The sequence below is a fragment of the Oryctolagus cuniculus genome, chromosome 17, assembly GCF_051225735.1.
Source record: "Oryctolagus cuniculus isolate XC-2025 breed Fujian yellow rabbit chromosome 17, ASM5122573v1, whole genome shotgun sequence".
Taxonomy (NCBI): domain Eukaryota; kingdom Metazoa; phylum Chordata; class Mammalia; order Lagomorpha; family Leporidae; genus Oryctolagus; species Oryctolagus cuniculus.
In genome coordinates this window covers 63,235,530-63,257,844 of record NC_142883.1, presented here as the reverse complement: position 1 = coordinate 63,257,844, position 22,315 = coordinate 63,235,530, and the positions used below count along the sequence as shown (strand labels likewise).

The 22,315-nt window shown below is 58.4% G+C and overlaps 1 protein-coding gene across 4 annotated transcripts in view; it reads left to right on the top strand.

The window, feature by feature from the left end:
• TOM1L2 (target of myb1 like 2 membrane trafficking protein) overlaps nucleotides 1–22,315 on the top strand; it is a 122,860-nt gene that overhangs the window by 84,988 nt on the left and 15,557 nt on the right. For all 4 annotated transcript variants that reach the window (XM_070061568.2, XM_070061570.2, XM_070061569.2 and 1 more), the window contains exons 4-8: nucleotides 528–677; nucleotides 8,960–9,094; nucleotides 9,865–10,023; nucleotides 12,539–12,655; nucleotides 20,785–20,918. In XM_070061568.2, coding sequence (XP_069917669.2) covers nucleotides 528–677; nucleotides 8,960–9,094; nucleotides 9,865–10,023; nucleotides 12,539–12,655; nucleotides 20,785–20,918 — 695 coding nt within the window. The remainder of the gene's footprint in view (nucleotides 1–527; nucleotides 678–8,959; nucleotides 9,095–9,864; nucleotides 10,024–12,538; nucleotides 12,656–20,784; nucleotides 20,919–22,315) is intronic.

Sequence of the window (22,315 nt, the reverse complement as noted above, 5' to 3'; positions counted from 1 at the left end):
GTGCATGTGTTTGTGCCTGTGTGTGTGCCTGTACGTGTATCCGTGTGCATGCATGCATTTATGTATGTGACTGTTGTGTGCATGTATGCGTTCATGTGTGTGTGCATGCATGTATGTGTGTTTGCTTCCTCCCCTGCAAGGGTCCTGTCCCAGGAGCCTCCTGTCAGGACAGACAGCCCACGCCCCATTGGCTGAAGCCTCGCCCCCAGAGGCCCAGAGGGAGGAGTTAAAAATGCTCCTTTGCAGGGACTGGGCTTGATCCCATTAAAACACCAGGTTCTTTCTCATGCAAAACTGATGTCTGGATGACCGATTGATTGATCATCTGCTCGTTGTGCAAGGGGTGGGAGACCTCTGTCAGCCAGGGCCTACCCGGGCCCTGGAGGGAGGAGGGAGTGAGAGTGTGGGAATGTGCCAGCCATCTCTGCGTGGCCCTGGAGACTGAGCAGGCAAGGCCCTCAGCTACCTGAGGCGACGAGCCCTGGCCCTCCCTCCCTCCCTCCCTCTCTCCCTCCCTCCCGCTTCAGGTGCTGGAGACGTGCGTGAAGAACTGTGGCCACCGCTTCCACGTCCTCGTGGCCAACCGAGACTTCATCGACAGTGTCCTGGTCAAGATCATCTCCCCCAAGAACAACCCTCCCACCATCGTGCAGGACAAGGTGCTCGCCCTGATCCAGGTGGGTTCCGCGTCCCCCCACCCCCGCCTCTGCCCCCATCTGCAGGAAACCGGCGGAGGCTTTGCAGGGTTTCAATATTTTATCGGGGAAATGCTGATCTGCCGGCTGCTCCTGCCGCTGGGATGCAGCTCTAATAAGCAGGGGCTCTCCGGCCACTTGAACAGGGCCTTTGAGAAGCCTTCCAGGTGCCCTGCCCCGTGCTGTCCACGAGACAGCGGAAGCCTCACCGGCCTCTGAGACCGTGTGGAGCACGGAGGGCCGTGCAGGGCGGGGGGAGATGGGGGCGGTGTTAAGGGATGTTCCATCGAGGAGGCCTGGCTAGAGGAGGAAGAGCTTGCTGGGAGGGTTGCCTGGGAGAGGCAGCTCGGACAGTGGGATGAGCAGGTGTGCAAAGGCCCGGGGGCAGCACAGAGCTCCCTTGATACACTTGGCGTGGACTTATTGTTAATCACGCTGCAAAAATGGCCCCAGAATTTAGTGACCTCAAACAACAAAGCTTGCGACCTCGTGGTCCTGTGGGAGATGTCCCCTTCCTCACCGCTGTGGGTGGGAAGCTCAGTGCCTTGTTGGCGGGAGCCTGAGTCTCTCTCTCTCTCTCTCTCTCTCTCTTTCTCTCTCTCTCTGGACCATGTCCATGGTGACCTCATCTTGGAAGTCACGCACCATTTTCTGTCACATTCTGTTTGTCAGAAGGGAGTCCCCAGGCCCAGCCTCAGGAGGCAGAGGGGGATTAAACTCCACTTCTGAACAGAGAAGGGTCAAAGAATTTGTGGCCATGTTTAATTTAAACTGTGTGACAGGAAGCAAGGTGTCATTAAAAAAAAAATGTCCAGGGCCAGGCCTGCAGGATTGAGGGGAAGAGACCAGAGGACGGGGGGGGGGGGGGGGGGGGGGGGGGCTGTGGCATAGCCAGTAAAGCCATGGTCTTCAGTGCCGGGGTCCCATATGGGCGCTGGTTCTAGTCCCAGCTGCTTCACTTCTGATCCAGCTCTCTGCTATGGCCTGGGAAAGCAGTGGAAGATGGCCCAAGTCCTTGGGCCCCTGCACCCACATAGGAGACCTAGAAGAAGCTCCCGGCTCCTGGTTTAGGATCAGCACAGCTCTGGCTGTTGCAGCCAGTTGGGGAGTAAACCAGTGGATGGAAGACCTCCCTCTCTCTCTCTCTCTCTCTCTCTCTCTCTCTCTGCGTAACTCTGAAATAAATAAATCTTTGGGAAAAAAAAAAAAAGAAGAAGGATGAGTAGGGTTTGTGGGCTTGGTCCCGTGGCACTGGGGAGTGCTTGAAGGGCTCTGAGCTGGCGACACGGCCCTGGTGACAGGGCAGAGGGCACCTGAATGCCCAAGCACATCCCGTGTGGGCGATGGTTGCTGTGGCAGAGTCATGGCCAGGCGAGAGCCAAAGGAGGCAGCCAGACTCAGGGCGGGGCCGCGAGGGTGGCGGGGGCTGCAGAGCTGCCAGCCGCCTGTCCTCTGCCTGGAAAGCCCTTTCCTTTGGAGCCTCCCAACTGCCTGATCTAAAAAGCACGCAGGCTCCCTGGCTCCTGGCTCCCGGCTCCCTGTTGTCTGGGCTTCAGGCCGTGCCTGTGCTGACTTTCCTATTGTCTGCCTAGCCCCTATTCCCTAAGAGCCCAGGGATACCAGGTCCCCATAGAATGAGAGTAGGGTTTGATAAGTTTGTTGTTTTTAATTGGACAAATCAGACAGACTGGTTCACTCTCCAAATGCTCACAGCGACTGGGCCTGCGCCGGGGCTGAAGCCAGGAGCTGGGAGCTTGATCCTGGTCTCCCCCATAGGTGGTAGGAACTCAGCTACTTGAACCATTACCGTAGCCCCCAGGGTCTGCACTGGCAGGAAGCTGGAGTCAGGAGCCAGAGGTGGATGTTAAATCCGGGCTTCCCAACATAGGGTACGGGCTCCCAGTCGCCAGGTTACACGTCCGCCCCAAGGGCCAGGTTTTCCTTTGTTGATTTTAAGATTCATTCATTTATTTGAAAGGCAGAGTCACAGAGAGAGGGAGACACAGAGAACCTGAGCCATCTTCCATCCGCTGGTTCACTCCCCAAATGGCCGCAACGGCTAGGGCTGGGCCAGGCGGAAGCCAGGAGCCAGGAGCTCCATCTAGGTCTCCCACATGAGTGACAGATGGCCCAAGCCCTTGGGCCCCTGCACCTGTGTGGGAGACCAGGAAGAAGCCCTGGCTCCTGGCTTTGGATCAGCCCAGCTCCGGCTGTTGTAGCCATTTAGGGAGTGAGCCAGCGGATGGAAGACCTCTAATTCCGCCTCTGCCTTTCAAATAAATAAATCTTTTTAAAAAAAAAATAAGTAAAAATTAAAGGGGTAGGCGCTTGTTACAGCAATTGCCATTTGAGTAAGGAGGTGGAGTGGCCGGGCCGCGGGGCTCTCCAGGGGCCCCTCCCTCAGCAGGCAGGGGTTTGGCTGCCTGGTCCCTCAGTGTCCCCACAGCCTGTCTCACCACGAGGGCTGTCACCCGTGTCCTCCCAACTGTGGCTTTAACCCTTTTGAGAAAGCAGATAATTTTATTTGCATGTTGATTGCTTTTACAAACTTCACACACACACACACACACACACACACACACACACCGGGGAGTCTGAGAATTTCTCTGGGTGAGAAAACACCACTGAGACAGGAATGGGAGGCGGCAGGTGGTGGGTCCTGGGTTCTCCTGCGGGTCGGTGAGTAGAGAACAGACAGAGAGAGAAGGAGAGGTAGAGAGAGAGAGGTCTTCTATCTGCTGGTTCACTCCCCGCATGACCGCAACAGCTGGAGCTGCGCCGATCCAAAGCCAGGAGCCAGGAGCTTCTTCTGGGTCTCCCACGCGGGTGCAGGGGCCCAAGCACTTGGGCCATCCTCCACTGCTTTCCCAAGCATTAGAAGCAGAGTAGCCGGGACTTGAACCGGCGCTCTGATACGGGATGCCAAGTGTTATAAGTGGCAGTTAACCCACGGAATCAGCACGCCAGCCTCTCCAAGTCAGGGAATGAGCTGTAGCCATGTCCTAAGTCCCCTGACCCTGGAAGGAAGTGGGTGCAGAGCTCGTCCCTGTGTGTCAGCACCCCCCGCCCCGCCCCTAGCCCGCCCGCATCCCTCTGCCTCCTTCCCCTGCCTGCTCATCACGGGCGCGGTCAGCCTGCTTGCAGCAGGGGTGTTTGCAGAGGCACGCCTGTGCCACCAGCAGTCCCTGCGCCTGGGGCTGTCCCTCCTCACCCCCTCCCTCCCTCCCCTCACCGAGGTTTCTGTATCTTTCCTCCCCCAACACTGCCCTGCCTCCCCCACCACCACACACAGGCCAGCCCCTCAGGCTCCCACACTGCAGAGCGCCCTGGCATTGGAGCACCCAAAGGCTGCCCTCCGGTTCCCCGTCCCAGGCTCCACGATGAGCCCCGAAGCCGTGGTGCACTTCGGGGCCCCGTCAGCTCAGTCCCATTGTGGGCGTCCACCCTCCTGGAAGGAGCCGGTTTCTCGGGGGTGGGGTGGGGGTTGGGAGGAGAGGAGAGGCAGTGAGGGCAGAACAGTTCAGCACCTTGCCGGTGCCCCCCGCTACCCAGGGCCACCCGAGGGCCTTGCATCCACCGGCCGCCGTAGCTGTCGTACCCACGTCTCCGCGTGGGCCCTGAGCTAGTCTTCGGCTGGTGGTCCCATGTGTTTCCAAGACAAGAGGGTTCAAGCTCCTCCTCCCACTCGGCTTTTCCAAGACCTCAGCGTGGTCATGCCTGCCTAGCGCCCAAGCCACAGGGGCTAAAAATACTCTTTTTTCCACTGAGAGTTTCTCTTTCCACCGAAGAGAGTGAGCTGCGGGGGCAGGGGGTGGTCAGAGGAGGGGGGAGTGGGGAGGAGGAGGGGAGCAGGGGCGGGGCAGGAGGGCCATGAGGGGCTGGAGGTGTCATGTTCTAGAAAACTCCAGGGCAGAGCACAGCCACCCGGATCCCTTTACCATGGCTATGACTATGTGCAGGGGCAGTGCCCTGGCAACCCTGGTTACTGGGACCAGGAGGTCTGGTCTGGGAGCCTGAGCAGCAGGCCACAGAAGCCCCCTTGTGTCCAGAGGCCTCCCAGACCCTCCCCCCACCACACACACACCCAGTATAAGCCAGCAGCGGTCTGTCAGTCTAAAGTTTGGTGGTTCAAAACTGAGAGGGGTGGAGAAACGAGAAGAAAGCGGCCCGTGTTTGCGTGGGGGCTGTTCCCGTCCAGAGCCATGAAGGAGCTGAAAGGGTGAATTGACCCCTTGCCTTCTTTCTCCTCGTTAGATAATCCTCGGCTCCGTAGCCATAGGCAGGCGAAGGGAGAGTCTGAGAGCCTGGCTGTCTCAGTGCAGCTCACTGTGACAAGGGCCCTCAGGGACCGCTTGCCTGTCGCCACCCTCTCTGCCATCAGCTCGGGGATTCTGAGCAGATCAGACCCCTCCCCTTCCTCTCCCACCCCTAGGGTTGCCACACCTCCCAGGGAGAGGCTTCCGTGCCGGGTCAGCCTCCAGAGAGCCCTCCCATGTCACTGTCCCTTCAGTCTGTGACACATGCAGTGGCCAGAGTGCTTCTGTTCTCCCAGGCAGGGCAATAAGGATGCTTAGGGGCCGGCGCTGTGGCGTAGCAGGTAAAGCCACTGCCTGCAGTGTCGGCATCCCATGTGGGTGCCGGTTCTAGTCCTGGCTGCTGCACTTCCAATCCAGCTCTCTGCTATGGCCTGGGAAAGCAGTAGAAGATGACCCAAGTCCTTGGGCCTCTGCACCTGCATGGGAGACCTGGAGGAAGCACCTGGCTCCTGACTTCGGATTGGTGCAGCTCTGGCCCTTGTGGCCTCTCTTTGCCTCTCCTCTCTCTGTGTAACTCTGACTTTCAAATAAATAAATAAATCTTAAAAAAAAGAAAGAAAGAAAGAAAGAAAGAAAGAAAGAAAGAAAGAAAGAAAGAAAGAAAGAAAGAAAGAAAGAAAGAAAGAAAGAAAGAAAATGAGGTTGCTTGGTAACCGGAAGAACCAAATTCAGTTTCAAGCTGCCAAGTGCTGGCCGGTGGGCTTCCCTGTGCAAGGGCAAAAGAACTGCTACTCTTTAAAAAAAAAAAAAAATTTTTTTTATTTACTTATTTGAAAGTCATTGTTACAGAGAGGCAGAGCAGAGAGAGAAATCTTCCCTCCACTGGCTCACTCCCTAAATGGCCGCAAAGGCTGGAGCTGGACCGATCCAAAGCCAGGAGACAGGAGCTTCATCTCTCATGAGGGTGCAGGGGCCCAAGGACTTGGGCCATCTTCCACTGCTTTCCCAGGCCATAGCAGAGAGCTGGATCAGAAGAGGAGCAGCTGGGACTTGAACCAGTGCCCATATGGGATGCCAGCACTGCAGGTAGCGGCTTTACATACTATGCCACAGTGCCAGCCCCTGGTGCTCCCTTTAAGAGGTGTCTGCCTAGGTGTGGGAAAGACGGTGGGCAGGGTTATTTGGGCATGCACCAGACACCATGGGTTTCCAGTGGGACTACTGTTCCTTTAAACACCCCCCCTACCCCTGCTCCTGCCCCCATTCATTCCCTGTTGGCGTCAGTGGTGAGTACCATCACAGGGCGCCCTGGACAGGGGCTGCAGGCCTGGCAGGTGAGAAGGGGTACACCGGCCAACACGGCTCGGCTGCAGACAGCAGGTGCCAACTCCCACACGCCTGGGCAAAGAGGGGCATTTGCCAGGACAAGGCAGAGCCTGCTGCATGCCCAGGCCTCCAAGCCAGGGGAAGGGCGGAAGGGATCAGAAAAGTCCTCCAGACCTTGATGTCCGCACCTCCCTCTCAACACCAGCTGCTGTGTCTCCTGCTCCCAGGCCTCCTCCTGGAGCCCACAGGTTGAGATGACTTTCAATTCCCCCCAAAGAGAACCACCCATTCCCACCCCCACCCCGCCCCGCAGGCAGAGGAGAATCTGGCCCGATGCAGGTCATGTTGTTCCCTCCCCTCCCAACAGTGCAGGCTCAGTTACTGGGGTCCCCTCTGTCCCCACCGAATGAAATGCCAGAGCATTTTGAAATGAGCCAGGACTCAGCTGGATGCTAATTTCAGGGACCGGGAGTGGGGGGGAGTGAGTACCGCAGGAGCTGCTGATCGGGGACCTGACTCTGGGGCCCTCCCTGGAGGCTGGGCCTCCCACTGCCCCACTGCGGACACCTTTGGCCCATTCAGAATCCAGAAGGAAGCGCTGGCCGAGACAGGCTAAGCGGACACAGCGGTGTTAAACCCCGAGCATGCAAATGAATAAGGGCACTGGGTGGCGTGCCTCTCATGTCCTCAGAATTAAGGAGGCTGTTTAGAAACGGACCTTTTAACTTCCAACGGGTCTGTGGGTTGGAGATAGAATTTCTGTGGCTGCTTCCGGATTGGCTGGAATGCTTGCTGGAGCCAGGGAGGCAAGGCAGTTAAATGGCGTGCAGACAGCAGACTTGGCAACAGAGGGCCGGAGCGCTGCAGGCTGCCCCTCCTCCCCCCGACATGAGCACTGGGGAACTCGGGCTGAAGGGAACAGCACAGGAGGGGCTGGGCCCCACTGCCAGGGAGCCCTTCAGATCTGCTTTTTTTTTTTTTAAAGATTTATTTATTTGAAAGGCAGAGTTACAGAGAGACAGAGAGAAATCTTCATCCGGCTGATTCACTTCCCAAGTGGCTGCAATGGCTGGGGCTGGCCCAGTCCAAAGCCACCAGCCAGGAGTTTCACCTGGGTCTCCCGTGTGGGTGGCAGCAGCCCAAGCACTCGGGCCATCCTCTGCTGCTTTCCCAGGTGCATTAGCAGGGAGCTGGATCGGAAGTGGAGCAGCTGGGACTAAAACCGTTGTCCATATGGCAGGTGGCAGCTTAACCCATTGCACCATGCCAGCGGGCCCCAGATATGCTTTTTTGTTTATATATACATTCTTTAACTTCCAAAGAGTGGAATATCTTAGAAGAAAATGTGTAGGGGCCGGCACTGTGGCGTAGCCAGTAAAGCTACTGCCTGCATATGGGCGCCGGTTCGAGTACTGGCTGTTCCACTTCTGATCCAGCTCTCTGCTGTGGCCTGGGAAGGCAGTGGAAGATGGCCCAAGTGCTTGGGCCCCTGCACTCGCATGGGAGACCTGGAGGAAGTTCCTGGCTCCTGGCTTTGGATCGGCACAGCTGCAGCCATTGCAGCCAATTGGGGAGTGAACCAATGGATGGAAGACCTCTCTCTCTCTCTCTCCCTCCCTCCCTCCCTCCCTCTCCTCTTTCTGTGTAACTCTGACTTTCAAATAAATAAATAAATCTTTTTTTTTTTTAAAGAAACTATGTAAGAGTTTCCTGAGTTAAGAGAAAGGGTAATCTGTTGGAGTCTTGTCGTTCCTGTCTGCATTGTGTGTATATTTTTTTAAGGTTTTATTTTTTATTTGAGAGGCAGAGTTACAGACAGTGAGAGGGAGAGACAGAGAGAAAGGTCCTCCATCCACTAGTTTACTCCCCAAATGGCCACAACAGCCAGAGCTGTGCCAATCTGAAGCCAGGAGCCAGGAGCTTCTTCCAGATCTCCCACATGGGTGCAGGGGCCCAAGGACTTGGGCCATCTTCTACTGCTTTCCTAGGCCATAGCAGAGAGCTGGATTGGAAGTGCAGCAGCCAGGACTCGAACCGGCGCCCATATGGGATGCCGGCACTGCAGACAGAGGATTAACTTACTGCGCCACAGCACTGGCCCCTGCGTTTTTTTTCTATCTGGCCCATGTATGTTGAATCTAGCCTCAGCAGGACACAATAGAAGCAGCTTGGGGTGGGGTAGCAGGACCCTTGGGGATGAGCCCTCCTCTGGGCTAAAGTCTTCCCTCGGGCTGGGCTAGGCAGTGACAGCCGTGGCCATCTCAGATCAGCTGAGACCCGGAGCTGGCCTGGATTTCACAGCCTACATCCATCTGTCCTTTGTTTTTTGCTTTCTGCTCAGTTCTCCACCACCCCCAGCTGCACAGCCCAGCAGTTGCTTTCCTGTGGCTATGGAGCTGCCTGCATCCTGGGATGTCACAGGGCTTAGGTGTCATTTCTCTGTCCCTGCGCCAAGGAAATTCGCACCATAGTTCCGTTTCATGCTCTCATTCGCGCGCTCAGTGGCACCTGCAAACCACAATTTCGCCAGGGGAGGCCCACAGTGGGTTTCGCCAGGGAGCTTTGCATTCAAGCGTGGGAGAGCGCTGGCTTCCAGGGCTGCCCTGGGTTTTCAGGGGCCGCAGCCGCCTTTGTGGGGGCGGGGGACAATCTTTCCCAAGGGCCTTCTTCTGCCTCCCGCAGGCGTGGGCCGACGCCTTCCGCAGCAGCCCCGATCTCACCGGGGTGGTGCACATATACGAGGAGCTGAAGAGGAAAGGGGTGGAATTCCCCATGTCAGACCTGGACGCTCTGTCTCCCATTCACACGCCGCAGCGGGTAAGCTTCCAGCTGGCATTCTAGAACCTGCTGCACGCGGGCAGGCCAAGCCGCCGCCACCACCACCCTGCTGCCGCTCCCCTGTGAATTATTCAGCTTGTCACTCCGAGAGCCCCCCGGGGCATTGCTTTTTAATAACAAGGGGGAGTGCAGGCGTGAGACAGCTGGCTGACTGGTGATTAAGCGGCAGCATCGAGCCCCCCTCCCCAGCTTTCACACTGACTGTGGAAGATTATAATAGGAGGATCGGGGGCTGGGGTGGGGGTGGGGGCGGCTGCTGGGCAGAACCGTCCTGTGCGGGTCGTTAGCACCTGCTCTTTCAGGGGCCCCTGGCACCCATCCTCGGCACCCGAGCCCCCAGATCAGCACAGAAGGGCAAAATGTGCCCTGTGGTTTATCAGCTGTGCACACCATGTACGTCTAGAAGGGAGGCTAAGCTGTGCGTTCAGCATCAATCCCAGGGAATCCGTGGAGTCCTCCAAGCCCAGGAAAGACCATGTGGGGGCCTCCTCCTGCAGCTCTCCTGGTGCCAGGGGTCAGGGGAGCCACACGGATTGGGCGGGGGCTGCACGCTGCACGCTGTCACACGTAAGAACCAGGAAGGCGCCAGGGTCTGCCAGGGGTCCCTGTCCAGGTGCCACCAGCCTGCTGCTGGGTGGCCCTCCTGTGTGGGTGGAAGGACTGGGCCCAGAGCGGACCCTGGGGTGGTGCCAGGCCCCGCCGCGGAGGCAGCACCGGTGGACGTAGTGCTGTACCGTTGTCCGAGGCAGAGCGTCCCTGAAGTGGATCCAGCCGCAGCCATGCCCCGGTCCCAGCCGCAGCAGAGGACAAGCTCCAGCTCCTACTCCGCGCCGCCTCCTGCTCCCTACTCCGCACAGCAGGCCCCGGCTCTGAGCATCACTGGGCCCATCACGGCCAATTCAGAACAGGTACTTGCACGCTTTGGGGCCACGTGGGACTCCCCCAGAGCGGCCGCCGTGCAGGGGTGTGAGGGACGCCGGGGTCCCACGGGGACCGAGCCCAGTGCTGTGTGTGCACGGCAGTGAGCAGGGCCTGGGAGGCAGCCGGGCAGCCGAGGCACCAAGGGTCCCCGAAACACAAATGGCGCTCTGGCAGGAGGGGCCCTGTGCAGGCGGGGGCGCCAGCAGGTGGCCTGGCTGGGGGCAGACAGCACATGCGCGCAGCCCACTTGGGGAAGGCAGCTGAGTCGCTGATGGGCTGTCTGTCACAGACGGAGAGGGCTGTCTATCCTGCAACAAACAGCCTGGCAAAAGCTGTCAACGCTCCTGTGGAGGCAGAGGCCGGCGCCAGGGGGCGCTCCAGAGCGTTCTTCCCGCTTTAGCGCAAACGCTGCCCACCCATCCCTAGGTCCCGTTCTGATGCGCTAAGGCGGTTTTAAGCCCAGCTTGAGATGAACCGTGGAAGCTGACCTGTAGATGAATCCACATAGTTTCTGTTCAAGTTTGAGGATGGGGCGAGGAACGTCCCGCCCACCTGCGGGGCCGTACAAGCCCGTGGAATCATTGGGTCTGGCGGGACTGGAAACGCATAGTGCATCCAAGCAGGCTCATTTTGCAGTTGATCATTTGGTACAGCCTGCAAATGAGGTTATCAAGATCCAAATGGCCCTTGCCAGAAAAAAAATGGTTCCCTACCTTGCTGAAGCAGCTCCAGCGAGTATGTATAGGCGGCAACAGTGTGGTGCCAGCACTGAGCCCCCTCTCATTTCTCCCGGGTGCTGAGTTGGGGGAGCATGGCGCACGCTTGAGGGGGCTGGTGGTCACACAGGCCTGGCTCCAAGACCACCTGCCACTCTCTGTGGGCTTTCCACCTCCGGTCAGCTACCAGTCCCCCTGCAAGGCAGGAGGAGGAGGCTCCTGTGGGAGCCACACCGTGCTGTGTGCACCTGTAGGGCCCAGCTGACAGGTGCAACACAGGGTCTGTGCTACCTGTGGGCTGGGCCAGTGAACTGTGCTCCTTGGTAACCACCTGGCCTGGGCCTGCCTTCGAAAGCAGGGGTCTTCTATACCAGGACAGCCCAGAGGTGGGGGTCGTGCGGAATCCTGCAGCCTGCTGCCCCCGGGAAGAGTGGAGCAGAGAAGATGCGGGGCGGGGTGGGGGGGTCATCAAAGTCTGCCTGAGCATGCCTTAGCTGCAGGCAGAGCCAGGGGCCAGCAGGAGTCTCCCGGGGCCTGGGCCACGTCCTGGGTTCACCACCGACTCAGGTCCCCCTGTCCCTGCCCCTGTGCTGGGGGCACAGGTCTCAGCCTAACGAAGCCCCAGCCCTGAGGGCTCAGGGTCCTGCTGGGAGATGGCAGCACTGGAGAGGCCACGCTTGCTGCCTCAGTGGTGGTGGGTGGATGGGGGGAGGGCAGGGCCAGTCCCATCTGCCAGGGGTGGTGGCTGAGCAGGGGAGGGGAGGGGAGGACTCCCTGAGCAGTGTCAGGCTTCAGCTGTCTCCGGAGGGTACAGGAGGGAGAGCCCACATGTGCAGTGGGGAGATGCCTGTGCACCAGCACCGTGGGGATTTCACGGCAACTGCGAGGTGTGGCGTTGTCACCACCTGTCTGCAGGTGAGGACACTGGCTGTGGGTCAGGTCCGTCTCCCGACATGGCTGCTGCCACCACTGCCGTGGCCTGTGGCAGCTTGCGACTCTGTTCGCCAGCGTGCATTGGTCTCACATGGCTGAGCCTTGAACCAGTGGGACTTTCATTTTCTTTTTTTTTTTTTAAGGTGTATTTATTTATTTGAGAGGTAGAGTTACAGAGAGAGAGAGGGAGAGACAGAGAGAAGGTCTGCCATCCACTGGTTAACTCCCCAAATGGCTGCAGCAGCCAGAGCAGGGCCAGCCTGAAGCCAGGAGCCAGGAGCTTCCTCCGGGTCTCCTATGCAGATGCAGAGGCCCAAGGACTTGAGCCATCTTCCACTGCCTCCCCAGGCCACTAGCAAGGAGTTGGATCAGAAGTGGAGCAGCTGGGACTAGAACTGGCGCCAATATGGGATGCCAGCACTTCAGGCCAAGTCTTTAACCCGCTGCGCCACGGCGCTGGCCCAGCATTTAGATTTTGACACTCCCCGGAGCAGGGGCCGTCCATAGATCAAGGTGGCTGCAGGGTGCCGGCCTTCAGAGCGCCTGCGCACCCCGTTGGAGTCTCCATGAGCAGCCGCAGCGCAGGTTCCCAATCAAGGTGGGGTGGTTTGGAAGAGTGAGGCTGGAATGCGCTCATGTCCTGCTCCGGTTAGTGCTGCCGGTGGCACAGGCACAGATGGCCGCCCTGACCTGCCACCCCCTCCCAGGAAGGCTGCTCATGCAGCATGCTTTCAGGAGGGGTGCCCAGGCCTCATCTTCCCGCGGACACGAGGGCCCCAGCCCTCCCTCGTGGGGGCCCAGGTGGCCTCAGCCTGACCAACCCATCCCTGCCTTCCTCTCCCCCCACCTCCAGATTGCCAGACTGCGGAGCGAACTAGACGTTGTCCGAGGAAACACGAAAGTCATGTCGGAGATGCTGACGGAAATGGTCCCTGGGCAGGAGGATTCGTCTGATCTGGAGCTGCTGCAGGTGAGGGGCTTCGTCCTGTGGAATGGGGCGGCCCGCAGGCGCCAGGATGCACCGTTGTCCACGCTGGCCGTGCTCAGCGTCGTGTTGCCTCCCAGGGTGCACGTTAGCAGGAAGCTGGATTCAGAAGGACATTGAGAGGGGCCGGCGCTGTGGTACAGCAGGTTAATGCCCTGGCCTGAAGCACCGGCATCCCATATGGGCACTGGTTCTAGTCCCGGCTGCTCCTCTTCCCATCCAGCTCTCTGCTACAGCCTGGGAAAGCAGAAGAAGAAGGTCCAAGTCCTTGGGCCGCTGCACCCACATGGGAGACCTGGAAGAAGCTCCTGGCTTTGAATCAGCACAGCTCCAGCCATTGTGGCCATTTAGGGAGTGAACCAGAGGATGGAAGACCTCTCTCTCTCTCTCTCTTGCCCTCTCCCTCTCCTTCTCTCTCTGTGTAACTCTGACTTTCAAATAAATAAATAAATCTTTAAAAAAAAAAGGTACGTTGAGGACTCGAATCCAGGCCTTCCAATATGGAATATGGACATTTTAAAATTTTATTTACTATAACTTAATTTTTAAAGACTTTTTTATTTATTTGCAAGACAGAGTTATAGAGAGATCTTCCATTCTCTGGTTTCACTCCCCAAATGGCCACAACACCTGGGGCTAGGCCAGACCAAAGCCAGGAGCCAGGAGCTTCCTCCGGGTCTCCCCCATGGATGCAGGGGCCCAAGGACTTGGGTCATCTTTCACTGCTTTCCCAGGTTCATTAGCAGGGACCTAGGTTGGAAGTGGGGCAGCCGGGATTTGAACCAGTGCCTATATGGGATACCAGCATCACAGGTGATGGTTTAAACCCACTGTGCGGCCGGTGCCGTGGCTCACTAGGCTAATCCTCCGCCTGTGGCGCCGGCACACCAGGTTCTAGTCCCGGTTGGGGTGCCGGATTCTGTCCCTGTTGCCCCTCTTCCAGTCCAGCTCTCTGCTGTGGCCCGGGAGTACAGTGGAGGATGGCCCAAGTGCTTGGGCCCTGCACCTGCATGGGAGACCAGGAGAAGCACCTGGCTCCTGGCTTCGGATCAGCGCGGTGCGCCGGCCACAGCGCTGTTTCTCTCTCTCACTGTCTACTCTGCCTGTCAAAAAAATAATAAAATAAAATAAACCCACTGTGCCACAATGCCAACAGAGAGACAGCCACAGACAAACAGAGATCTTCCGTTTGCTGGTTCACTCCCCAACTGCCCACAGTAGCCGGATCTCCCATGTGAATGGCAGGGGCCCAAGTACTTGAGCCATCACCTGCTCTCCCCCAGCGTCCACATGAGCGGGAAGCTGGAATGGAAGCAGAACCAGGACTCAGCCCAGGAACTTGGCCATGGGTCAGAGCCGCCCCACTGTTGATGTGTTGCTGTATTTTCCTCTCGGGCCTTTTTTTAGGCTTGTTTTTAAAATAGGGGAGATGACATGGTCTGTGCAGTCTTGTGCTGTTTCTGTCCCTCAGCATTGTCAGAAACCCCCTGGACTACACACGAGAGCTCTTCCATCCGCCCCTCCCTACCACAAGGCATTCCTGAGACCAAGCCGGGAGCTCCTGTTCTCCCTTGCCAAACACTGAGGTTCCCCAGCCTGGCGTCTCTCACACTGGTGACTCTCCATGAGCCGTTGGGACCTGGCCACCCGCATGTCTGAAAGCAGAAGGCTCCTGTGGTCCCACTCTGCCCTCATCAGCCTTGCTCTGTGCTGCTCCTCGGAGCGCCCCCTCTGACTCCAAAGCCATCGGGTCCCGAGAGATAAGAAGTGTAGCCCCCAGCGGCGGTGTGCTGGAGACGGGGAAGCAGCTTGTGGTGTCACGCTGCTCCGGAAGCCAGGACAAGTACCCTGGGCCCCCTGCAGAGCCCCCAGCAGCCCTCTCTTGCTCCCAGACCCACACCTGCCCGTGCCCCAACCACTGCCTGGCACCTGCCGCCCTGCAGTGCCTCACCCCTGCAGGAGGGCCTCCCTCTGCCAGGCTGTGCCCAGATGCACAGGAATCCGAGGTCACTCCCTAAATTGACAGGGCCTCTTGTGGCCGCTTTGTGCTGTGTCAGCGTTTTAATTCCTGCTGACAAGGGAGTGGGGTGGGTGCATGGGGCTTCTGCCCTGGACAGAGCTGAGCTCCTGGCAGTGAATTGAACAAAGCCAAGATGCTTGCACAGACTAGAGCTGACCCAGGCAGCAGGAGTCCCTCTGTGTGTGTGTGCATGCATACGTGTGTGTATTTGTGACTGTGGAGTTGGTTTTTTTTTTTCTTTTTTTTTGGTCTTGTTTTTTGTTTTAAACAAGCCCCGTCAGCCAAGACAAACAGAACCCAATCTTCTGGCGTCAGCTCACAGTTTTCAAAAATAGGCTGCTTCCCATGATGTCTTCCCTCCCTCTGTCTTGATCCAGCGCCAAGCCCTGCAGCCCTCGTAGCTAACTTATAAATCAAACCGAAAAGGGACGACTCTCGGGTGCGTCGTGTGACACGCACAGCTCCCCCTGGCTGGTGGCCGACAGGAGCTCCCAAAGGGCCCTGCCCGTGGGAAAACTCTCCAGTCTGCCCAGCAAGACCTGGGATCCCAAGGCACCCCCGCCCCCCACCCCCGGGAACCCCCTCCGTCCATCTGGAGGGCGGCCAGAGCGCTCAGGGTGAAGCAGTGCCAAGCTCAGCGTACTGGCCAGGGCGGTGCGTGCAAAGAAATGCATTCATCACCAAAGCAAAGGTCCCTGCCAACAGTAGCTGCTGCCTCCCCAGGAGGCGGAGGGAGTGGGAGATGGAGAGTGGGAGAGGTAATTGGCGATGTCAGCCCCCAGGTGGCACTGGCGTGGCTCATCCTCACAGGGGTGGGGGTGGGGTGAGGGTAGAGGCAGGTTATTGCTTCCTGTGTGTTGCAAAGCACTTCCAGAGGTCACTGCCACCTGCCTGCTCCCCCGGCCCTGGTTGCAGCTGTTGGCCTAACGACTCATAGCAGGTGGCTGACTTTTGGGGGCCAGGATGAGGTCACCCTAGAGCCCCAGGCTGTCAGCTTAGCTGGAGCCCCCAAGGCAGATGGAGGCAGGGGTGCTTGGAGTGAGTGCCTTATGCATCCGCCCTCATTCTCTGAGTTGGGGAGACCCCCAGGCAGCCAGTCCAGCTCCAGCATCTCGTCCGTCAGTGCCTGCCTCCTGCCTGCCAGCCTTCTCTGCACCCCAACACTGAGCTGTTGCTGGCAGCACTGTGTTTTTAGACAGACGTCTCGGTTGGATTTGGGGGAGCGGCACAGCGGGCTTACAGATCGCTGGGTGCACATGCCGGCCCCCACCACAGCTCTCTCTGAGCCCACTGCTCCTCCCTCCGTGGCCTGGACTCATCACTGTCACCTTGCATTCCCTGGGCACTCATTCAGGATTCAAGTCTGTCTCTCTGCAACCTTGCCCCTGCCCTGTCTTCTCAGGCCACAGAACAGGATGAATCCCTCTTTCCCACGGGTAGGACCTTAAAGATTTGAAGATGGCCGCCAGCCCTGCCCCCTGCCCACTCTCCAGGCAGCAGGTGCAGCGGTCAGCAGCCCACCCTTTGATGACAGGTGGCTCTCTGCCTGCTCCGCTGTGTGGCTGTTAAGCCGCATCTTTCTCATCCTGCCTGCAGACGCCTGGGGCCAGGCCTGACATTTGACTCCTCTCATCTGTCCCTGCTCAAGTCACCCCCTCGGCTGCAGTCTGAGTCCAGTTTTCTGGGGTCTTTAAAGCGTCTGATTCTTTGGGTTAAGTTTATTTATTTGAAAGGATGAGCAAGAGAGACATACAGACAGACAGACAGATCTTCCATCTGCTGGTTCACTTCCCAAATGCCCACAGCAGCCGGGGTGGGGCCAGGCTGAAGCCAAGAGCCAGGACCTCCAACCACATCTCCCACGTGGGTAACAAGGACCCAAGTACTTGCGGCCATCAACCGCTGCCCTCCCAAGATGCATTAGCAGGGAGCTGGCATCAGAAACAGAGCGAGGACTTGAACCCATGCACTCTGATACGGGATGCAGGCGTCCCAAGGGGTGGCTTTAACCTGCTGCCGCACAAGACACACCCCTGAAGGTCTCGATTCTGTCACTCAACTCCCTCTCTCTCCCAGTATAGCCTTTTGAGCTCTTTCTTCAAGTACTCACTTTTCACTGGCCCAGTGGTGCCCAGAAGGGCCGTTGTCCCACCACCTTCTTTCAGATTCCAAGAGCAGCCTCCTGCACACCGAGTCTTCAAGTAGCAAATGATGGTCCCTTCTCGTGTCATGTATCAACCAGGACAGACCAGCTAAGGCCGTTTCCTCGGGAGAAGCCAGCTTGTCCAACACGTCTGGCTCCACTCTCCCTCCTTCCTTGTCAGGGCTTTCTTCTCCCCTTTGCAGGGACAAAAAAGAGGTTCCCCCCCCACCCCGGGCCTCGTTCAGTGGTCCTTCGGATGCCGACGGGGTTCGAGGAAAGCCGGGAGGGCGATAAAAGCCGGTTTTGTCAGGTGGGGGTGAGCCTGGCCCTTGAACAGAAGACAAAGGCGGTGGGATTGATGCGACAGGAGGGAGAGGGTGGCGGGTGGAGGGCTGTGGCACTAGTCACCAGCTCCTCCCCTGCTCCGTTGAGAGCCACAGGGGGCAGGAGACCCGAGCTGAACTCATTAGCAGTCAGGGAATCCCCATCATGGCTGGCGCATGGTGGAAAGGTGACCTGGCAAGCTGCTGGCTCTTGCATCTCGGACCCAGAAAAGGGGGGGGGCAGCATCTGGGTGGTTTGGAGGTGGAAAGAGGCCGAGGACGCCTAGGCCAGGCTGAAGTCGGGAGCCAGGAACTCCCTCTGCACCCCGAGTACTTGTGCCAACATCTGTAGCCTCCCAGGAGACACTGGTAGGAGGCTGGATTGGAAGCATGGAGTACCTGGGACTCAAACCACGCACTTGGCTATGGGACGCCGGCAACAGCTTCCCCTGCTGTTCCCCAATGGCCAAGCACTGGAACTGGTGATAGAGAGCCAGGACTGGCCCAAACGCTGTTGTATGGGATACCCATGTCCCAAGCCAGGCTTTAACGGCTTTGCTGAATGCCCCGGGGAGTAGTGGCCCCTGTAGGCAGAATGGGATTCCACAGGGGCCTGCCTGTGGCCACCTGCTGTCCTGGAGTGTCCGAGGTGTGTTTGGAGATGACCTGTGGGCCCAGAGGTGGCCTTATTCTTCTTCCCTGCCACGTGCCCCCACGCTACCCTCACTGGCAGGTCCTGTGCCTTGTAATCAGCCTGCAGTTTGGATGGGTGGGGACGGAGGCTTTTCCTGTCCCCGGCCACAGAAAGCCAGTGTTGGCTGCTTGGCCACAGGCACCGGACGGGCCACGCCTTCCTGAACTGGTCCTATGGGTGCGGTCTGCCTCTGTGGGAGGGAGTGCGATTCAGGATCCTTCTACCCATCAGAGATTTTTCTGTAGACTCCTGAGTGCCGTAGCAAGAGAGGCTCACACAAAGCCTGGCCCCTGTGTGTGCAGGACACACACTGTGGCCCAGAGAGTGCCTGGGGCACACAGCGGAGAGACTGGCGCTCAGCTGGGTCTTCTGTCCTGGCCCCAGCCGCTCCTGCGCCATGGCTGCAGCGTCCCCCCAGTTTTCCATCCAGGTCTCCCTCTAGCCTGTCACCAAAGCGTGCTGGGGATACCTCTGCCCCAGTATCTCTTTTTTTTTTTTTTCTCGGTTAGGTGACGAGGGAGCCTGGTCTTTCCAAGTTAACCTACCTCTGCACTCTAAGGGGCACACGCGCTGAGCTCTGGCGACGGGTTAGAAATTGTCTTCTGCGGCCCCGGCTGTTGGAATCCTTCCCGTCCCTCCACAGTGCTTCCTTCTTCCCTGCGTCTGGGCTTCCGGATGCTGTGTGTGTTTGCGTTCCCGTTGGCGGTCGGGCTCGGCCTGCAGTGTCTCTCAGAAGCACACTTCATGGCTGCGATGCACGCTCTGTTGCTGCTTTTCCCGTGGCGACTCGGCTTGCACTGTGCGCATCCACGGGGACCCCCATGGCAGTTACTGTGCGAAAATCTGTCACTGACCGAGGCCCCGGCCAGTTCTCAAGTGTCCCTCTCCCGGCTGGCCTGGGGGCGTGAGCCAGTTGCCGTGGAAGAGAAAGAGCGTCTTGCAAATGGTTCCCCCTTCAGTGCGCATGGGTGTCCCCCTGCGATTAATTTCCAGCGTCCGCCTCTCCTTATCGATTCTTGCACCGTGCGCCTGTGTAGCGAGGGCTTCTGCTTGGTTCAGAGGGGCCTGGGGGCAGGTCTCGGAGGGAAGTAACATTGCAGCCGGACAGGAATTCCCCCCTCTCGGAGTGCAGAGCGCGTGCCTGAAAGAGGACAGTGGTGAGACCCTGGCGGTGTTTCTGGGGCCCGAGGGTTGAGAGTGCTTTACCCGCAGGGGCCCCAGGTGGGCAGAGTGGAGGCACACACCTCCTTCCCCCTGCCGCCCCAAGCCTGGCTCTGACGCCGCCCCTCCCCCCACTTCTCTGCCACTGGGCTGCTGTCACCTGAGGCTCCTCGGCAGGGCAGGGAGAGAGGCTGTGAGTGGTGTTTGCTCAAGGTCCCTGCTCCCAGGGGCCACCCCGGGTGGGAACCTGTTCAGAGAAAAGTCAGGGCGGGACCCTGTACTGGGTTGCCTAGTAACCGAGAGAGATGGACAGCACCGTCCTGGCTGTGCTAAGGGCTCCGATCAGCGTGGGTCAAGGCGAAGGACACCGATACTGTGGCAGGACAGTCAGGGCCCACAAGCCGCCCCGACCAGAGACCGGAGTCCCCGGCAGCAGCTCCTCTCTCAGGCGAGCCCAGGGCTGTGTTCGGATGTTTCTGGGCTCACCTACCTGGGCCAGGCATCTTCCTTCCCCCACTCCCGGGGAAGGAGCCCCAAGGCCTGGGCACCCTCAAGGCGGGGGAGGGGGTGGGGGGCTGCACCTGGTTGGCCGCTGTGCCCCTGCCTACAGGAGCCTCCAGCTGTGGGGAAAGGGGCGTGTATCTCAGGGACCCCACCTGCCGCCTTGGGCCGAATGTAGACTACAAAATCCTCCACTGATGCACCGCCCCCAGCACCCGGGAGCGCCTCTGTGTCAGCCTGGGGTCCTGGGACACCCTCTCTGCCCCCCGGGAGCCCAGCAGGAGCGACCCTGAGTTGTGGGTCCCAGGGGGCAGGTGAAGGGCCCTTCAGGCCCGCTCTGGGAGCCGATTCAGCAGAGGGTAGCAGGAGGCCCTGACCTGGAGGCTGGGAGACGGAGCGGGGAGCGCTGAGCAGTGCTGGCAGGGGTCAGGTGCTCCATCTTTGTCGTACAGAGGAGGCACAGAGCCCTGGCAGGCACCCAAGAAGAAGGGCGTGGGTGAGGATTCTCTGCTGGGACGGGCAGGGCTGGCAGGGAGCAGCCCGACCCAAGAACCCCCAGGGCGCCGCCGCGTGCAGAGCTGTAACATCTGGAGTGCTGTCCTCGGCCAGCCGGGGAGCCTGGGGGGAGCTTTGGACAAGGCGACACATGGACAAGGTGACAGAGGTGTCACCACTACAGTACGCCTGGTGCAGTCCTAAGATAGACTTGGGCTGTGGAGGGTGGTGTTAAATAAAGCGCTGGTATATTCTAAATGACTAAACCCCTGCACCCAGAATTCCACTTGATGGAAGCTCTTCTGGAAAAACACAGGCCTGGGAGTGTGTGTGTGTGTGTGCGTTCATGTGTGTGTGTTGTATGTATGCATGTATAGGTGTGCGTGTGTGTGCGCGTGTGTGCTGTGTGCACGCAGGCACAGATGTTCGGGGCTGCTCCAGGTTGGCCAGAAAAGGCAAGCCCACTCAGCGGGTGGCAAAGAAGAGAAATGTTATAACGCACAGTAAGAGGATGCATTGCACGGCCATAGGAAGAGAGCTCGGGGGTACTTTGTCGAAGAGAGAAAGCGAGGTGCAGGCAATTGGGTTTTTACATTTTGTGCCAGCGCCCCCTTGTCTCCAAGGCGATCGCGGGTCTGCCTACGGTTTTAGGAACCAGCCATGCACTCCGTTTGTGCCTCTTAAGAACCAGTGCAGATTTTGTTCAAAGGCGGTAGAACATAGAATGAGCGCCCAGCAGGCCCTGCAGAGGTGCGTGTGTCCTCCCCCCACCCCCAGGAGCTGAACAGGACCTGCCGCGCCATGCAGCAGCGTGTGGTGGAGCTCATCTCCCGCGTGTCCAACGAGGAGGTCACGGAGGAGCTGTTGCACGTCAACGACGACCTCAACAACGTGTTTCTGCGCTACGAGAGGTGGGCCCGGCCCCGCCCCCCGCGCGGCGGCCCCGCCCCCGGCCCGCCCCTGGTCCCGCCCCCACCTTGAAAGGAACGTTGCCATAACACAGGGATGTCTGGCATAGACAAAGGAGAGAGCTGGAGATTACAGGGGAAGATGCCCATCGGGGATGCTGATGTGTTCCCAGAGGACAGGTGAGGGCCTCTGGCCCTCCCCCGCCCCCACCAGGGGTGGGGTGGGGGACCTGAGCAGCAGGAAGCTGGCTGGGGGGGGGGATTAGGCTGTGCGTCTGTCTTCCCTGTCCCCAGGGATCATGCTTTGAATTTGACAAGGATTAAAGAGGGGGGAAAAGCTCCGCTAAGGAAAAGGATTTCCTCTTCCTTCGCCACCTTTAGAAAGAGAAAGAAAAAAAAAAAGCTTTTCCCTTTGTAAATGTCAGTGTGTCCGGACTGCGCCTGAGACGCAGACAGGGTAGGCAAGCCGCTGCCGGGGATGCCGTCCAGGACACACACACACACTCTCCCTCCAACTCCCTGCAGCCGGATCAGTGCAGTCTAAGGCCACCAACCTGGACATTGTCCCACAAGACAAAATGCAAAACATCTGATTTAGACCTAGTAGTTAGTGGGGTTTTTTTCCTGGTTTTTTGTTTGTTTGTTTGTGTTTTTTTTTTTTTTAAGATTGATCTATTAGGGCCAGCCACTGGCATCCCATATGAGCACTGGTTCGAATCCTGGCTGCTCCACTTCTGACCCAGGTCCCTGTTAATGCACCTTGGAAAATAAATATATAAAATCTCTTTTTTGAAAAAAAAAAGGACTATAATTATTATTATATATTTATTTGAAAGGCAGAGAGACAGGGAAAGATTTTCCATCCACTGCTTCACTCCCCCACAACCCCCAAAGGCTGTAACAGCTGGGGCTGGGTCATGATGAAGCCAGGAACCTGCAACTCCATCCTGGTCTCCCACGGGGGTGGCAGGGACTCAAGCGCTTGGGCCATTACCCACTGCTTCCTTGGTGTATTAGCAAGATGTTAGATTGAAAGTAGAGTAGCCAGGGGCCCGCACTGTGGCGTAGCGGGTAAAGCTGCCACCTGCAGTGCCGGCATCCCATATGGGCACCGGTTCGAGTCCTGGCTGCTCCACTTCTGATTCAGCTCCCTGCTATGGCCTGGGAAAGCAGTAGAAGATGGCCCAAATGCTTGGGCCCCTGCACCCACGTGGGAGACCTGGAAGAAGCTCCTGGCATTGGATCAGCCTAGCTCCAGCCGTTGCGGTCATGTGGGGAGTGAACCAGTGGATGGAAGACCTCTCTCTCTCTCTCTCTCTCTCTCTCTCTCTCTCTGCCTCTCTGTAATCCTACCTTTCAAATATATAAATCTTTTTTAAAAAAGTAGAGTAGCGGCCGGC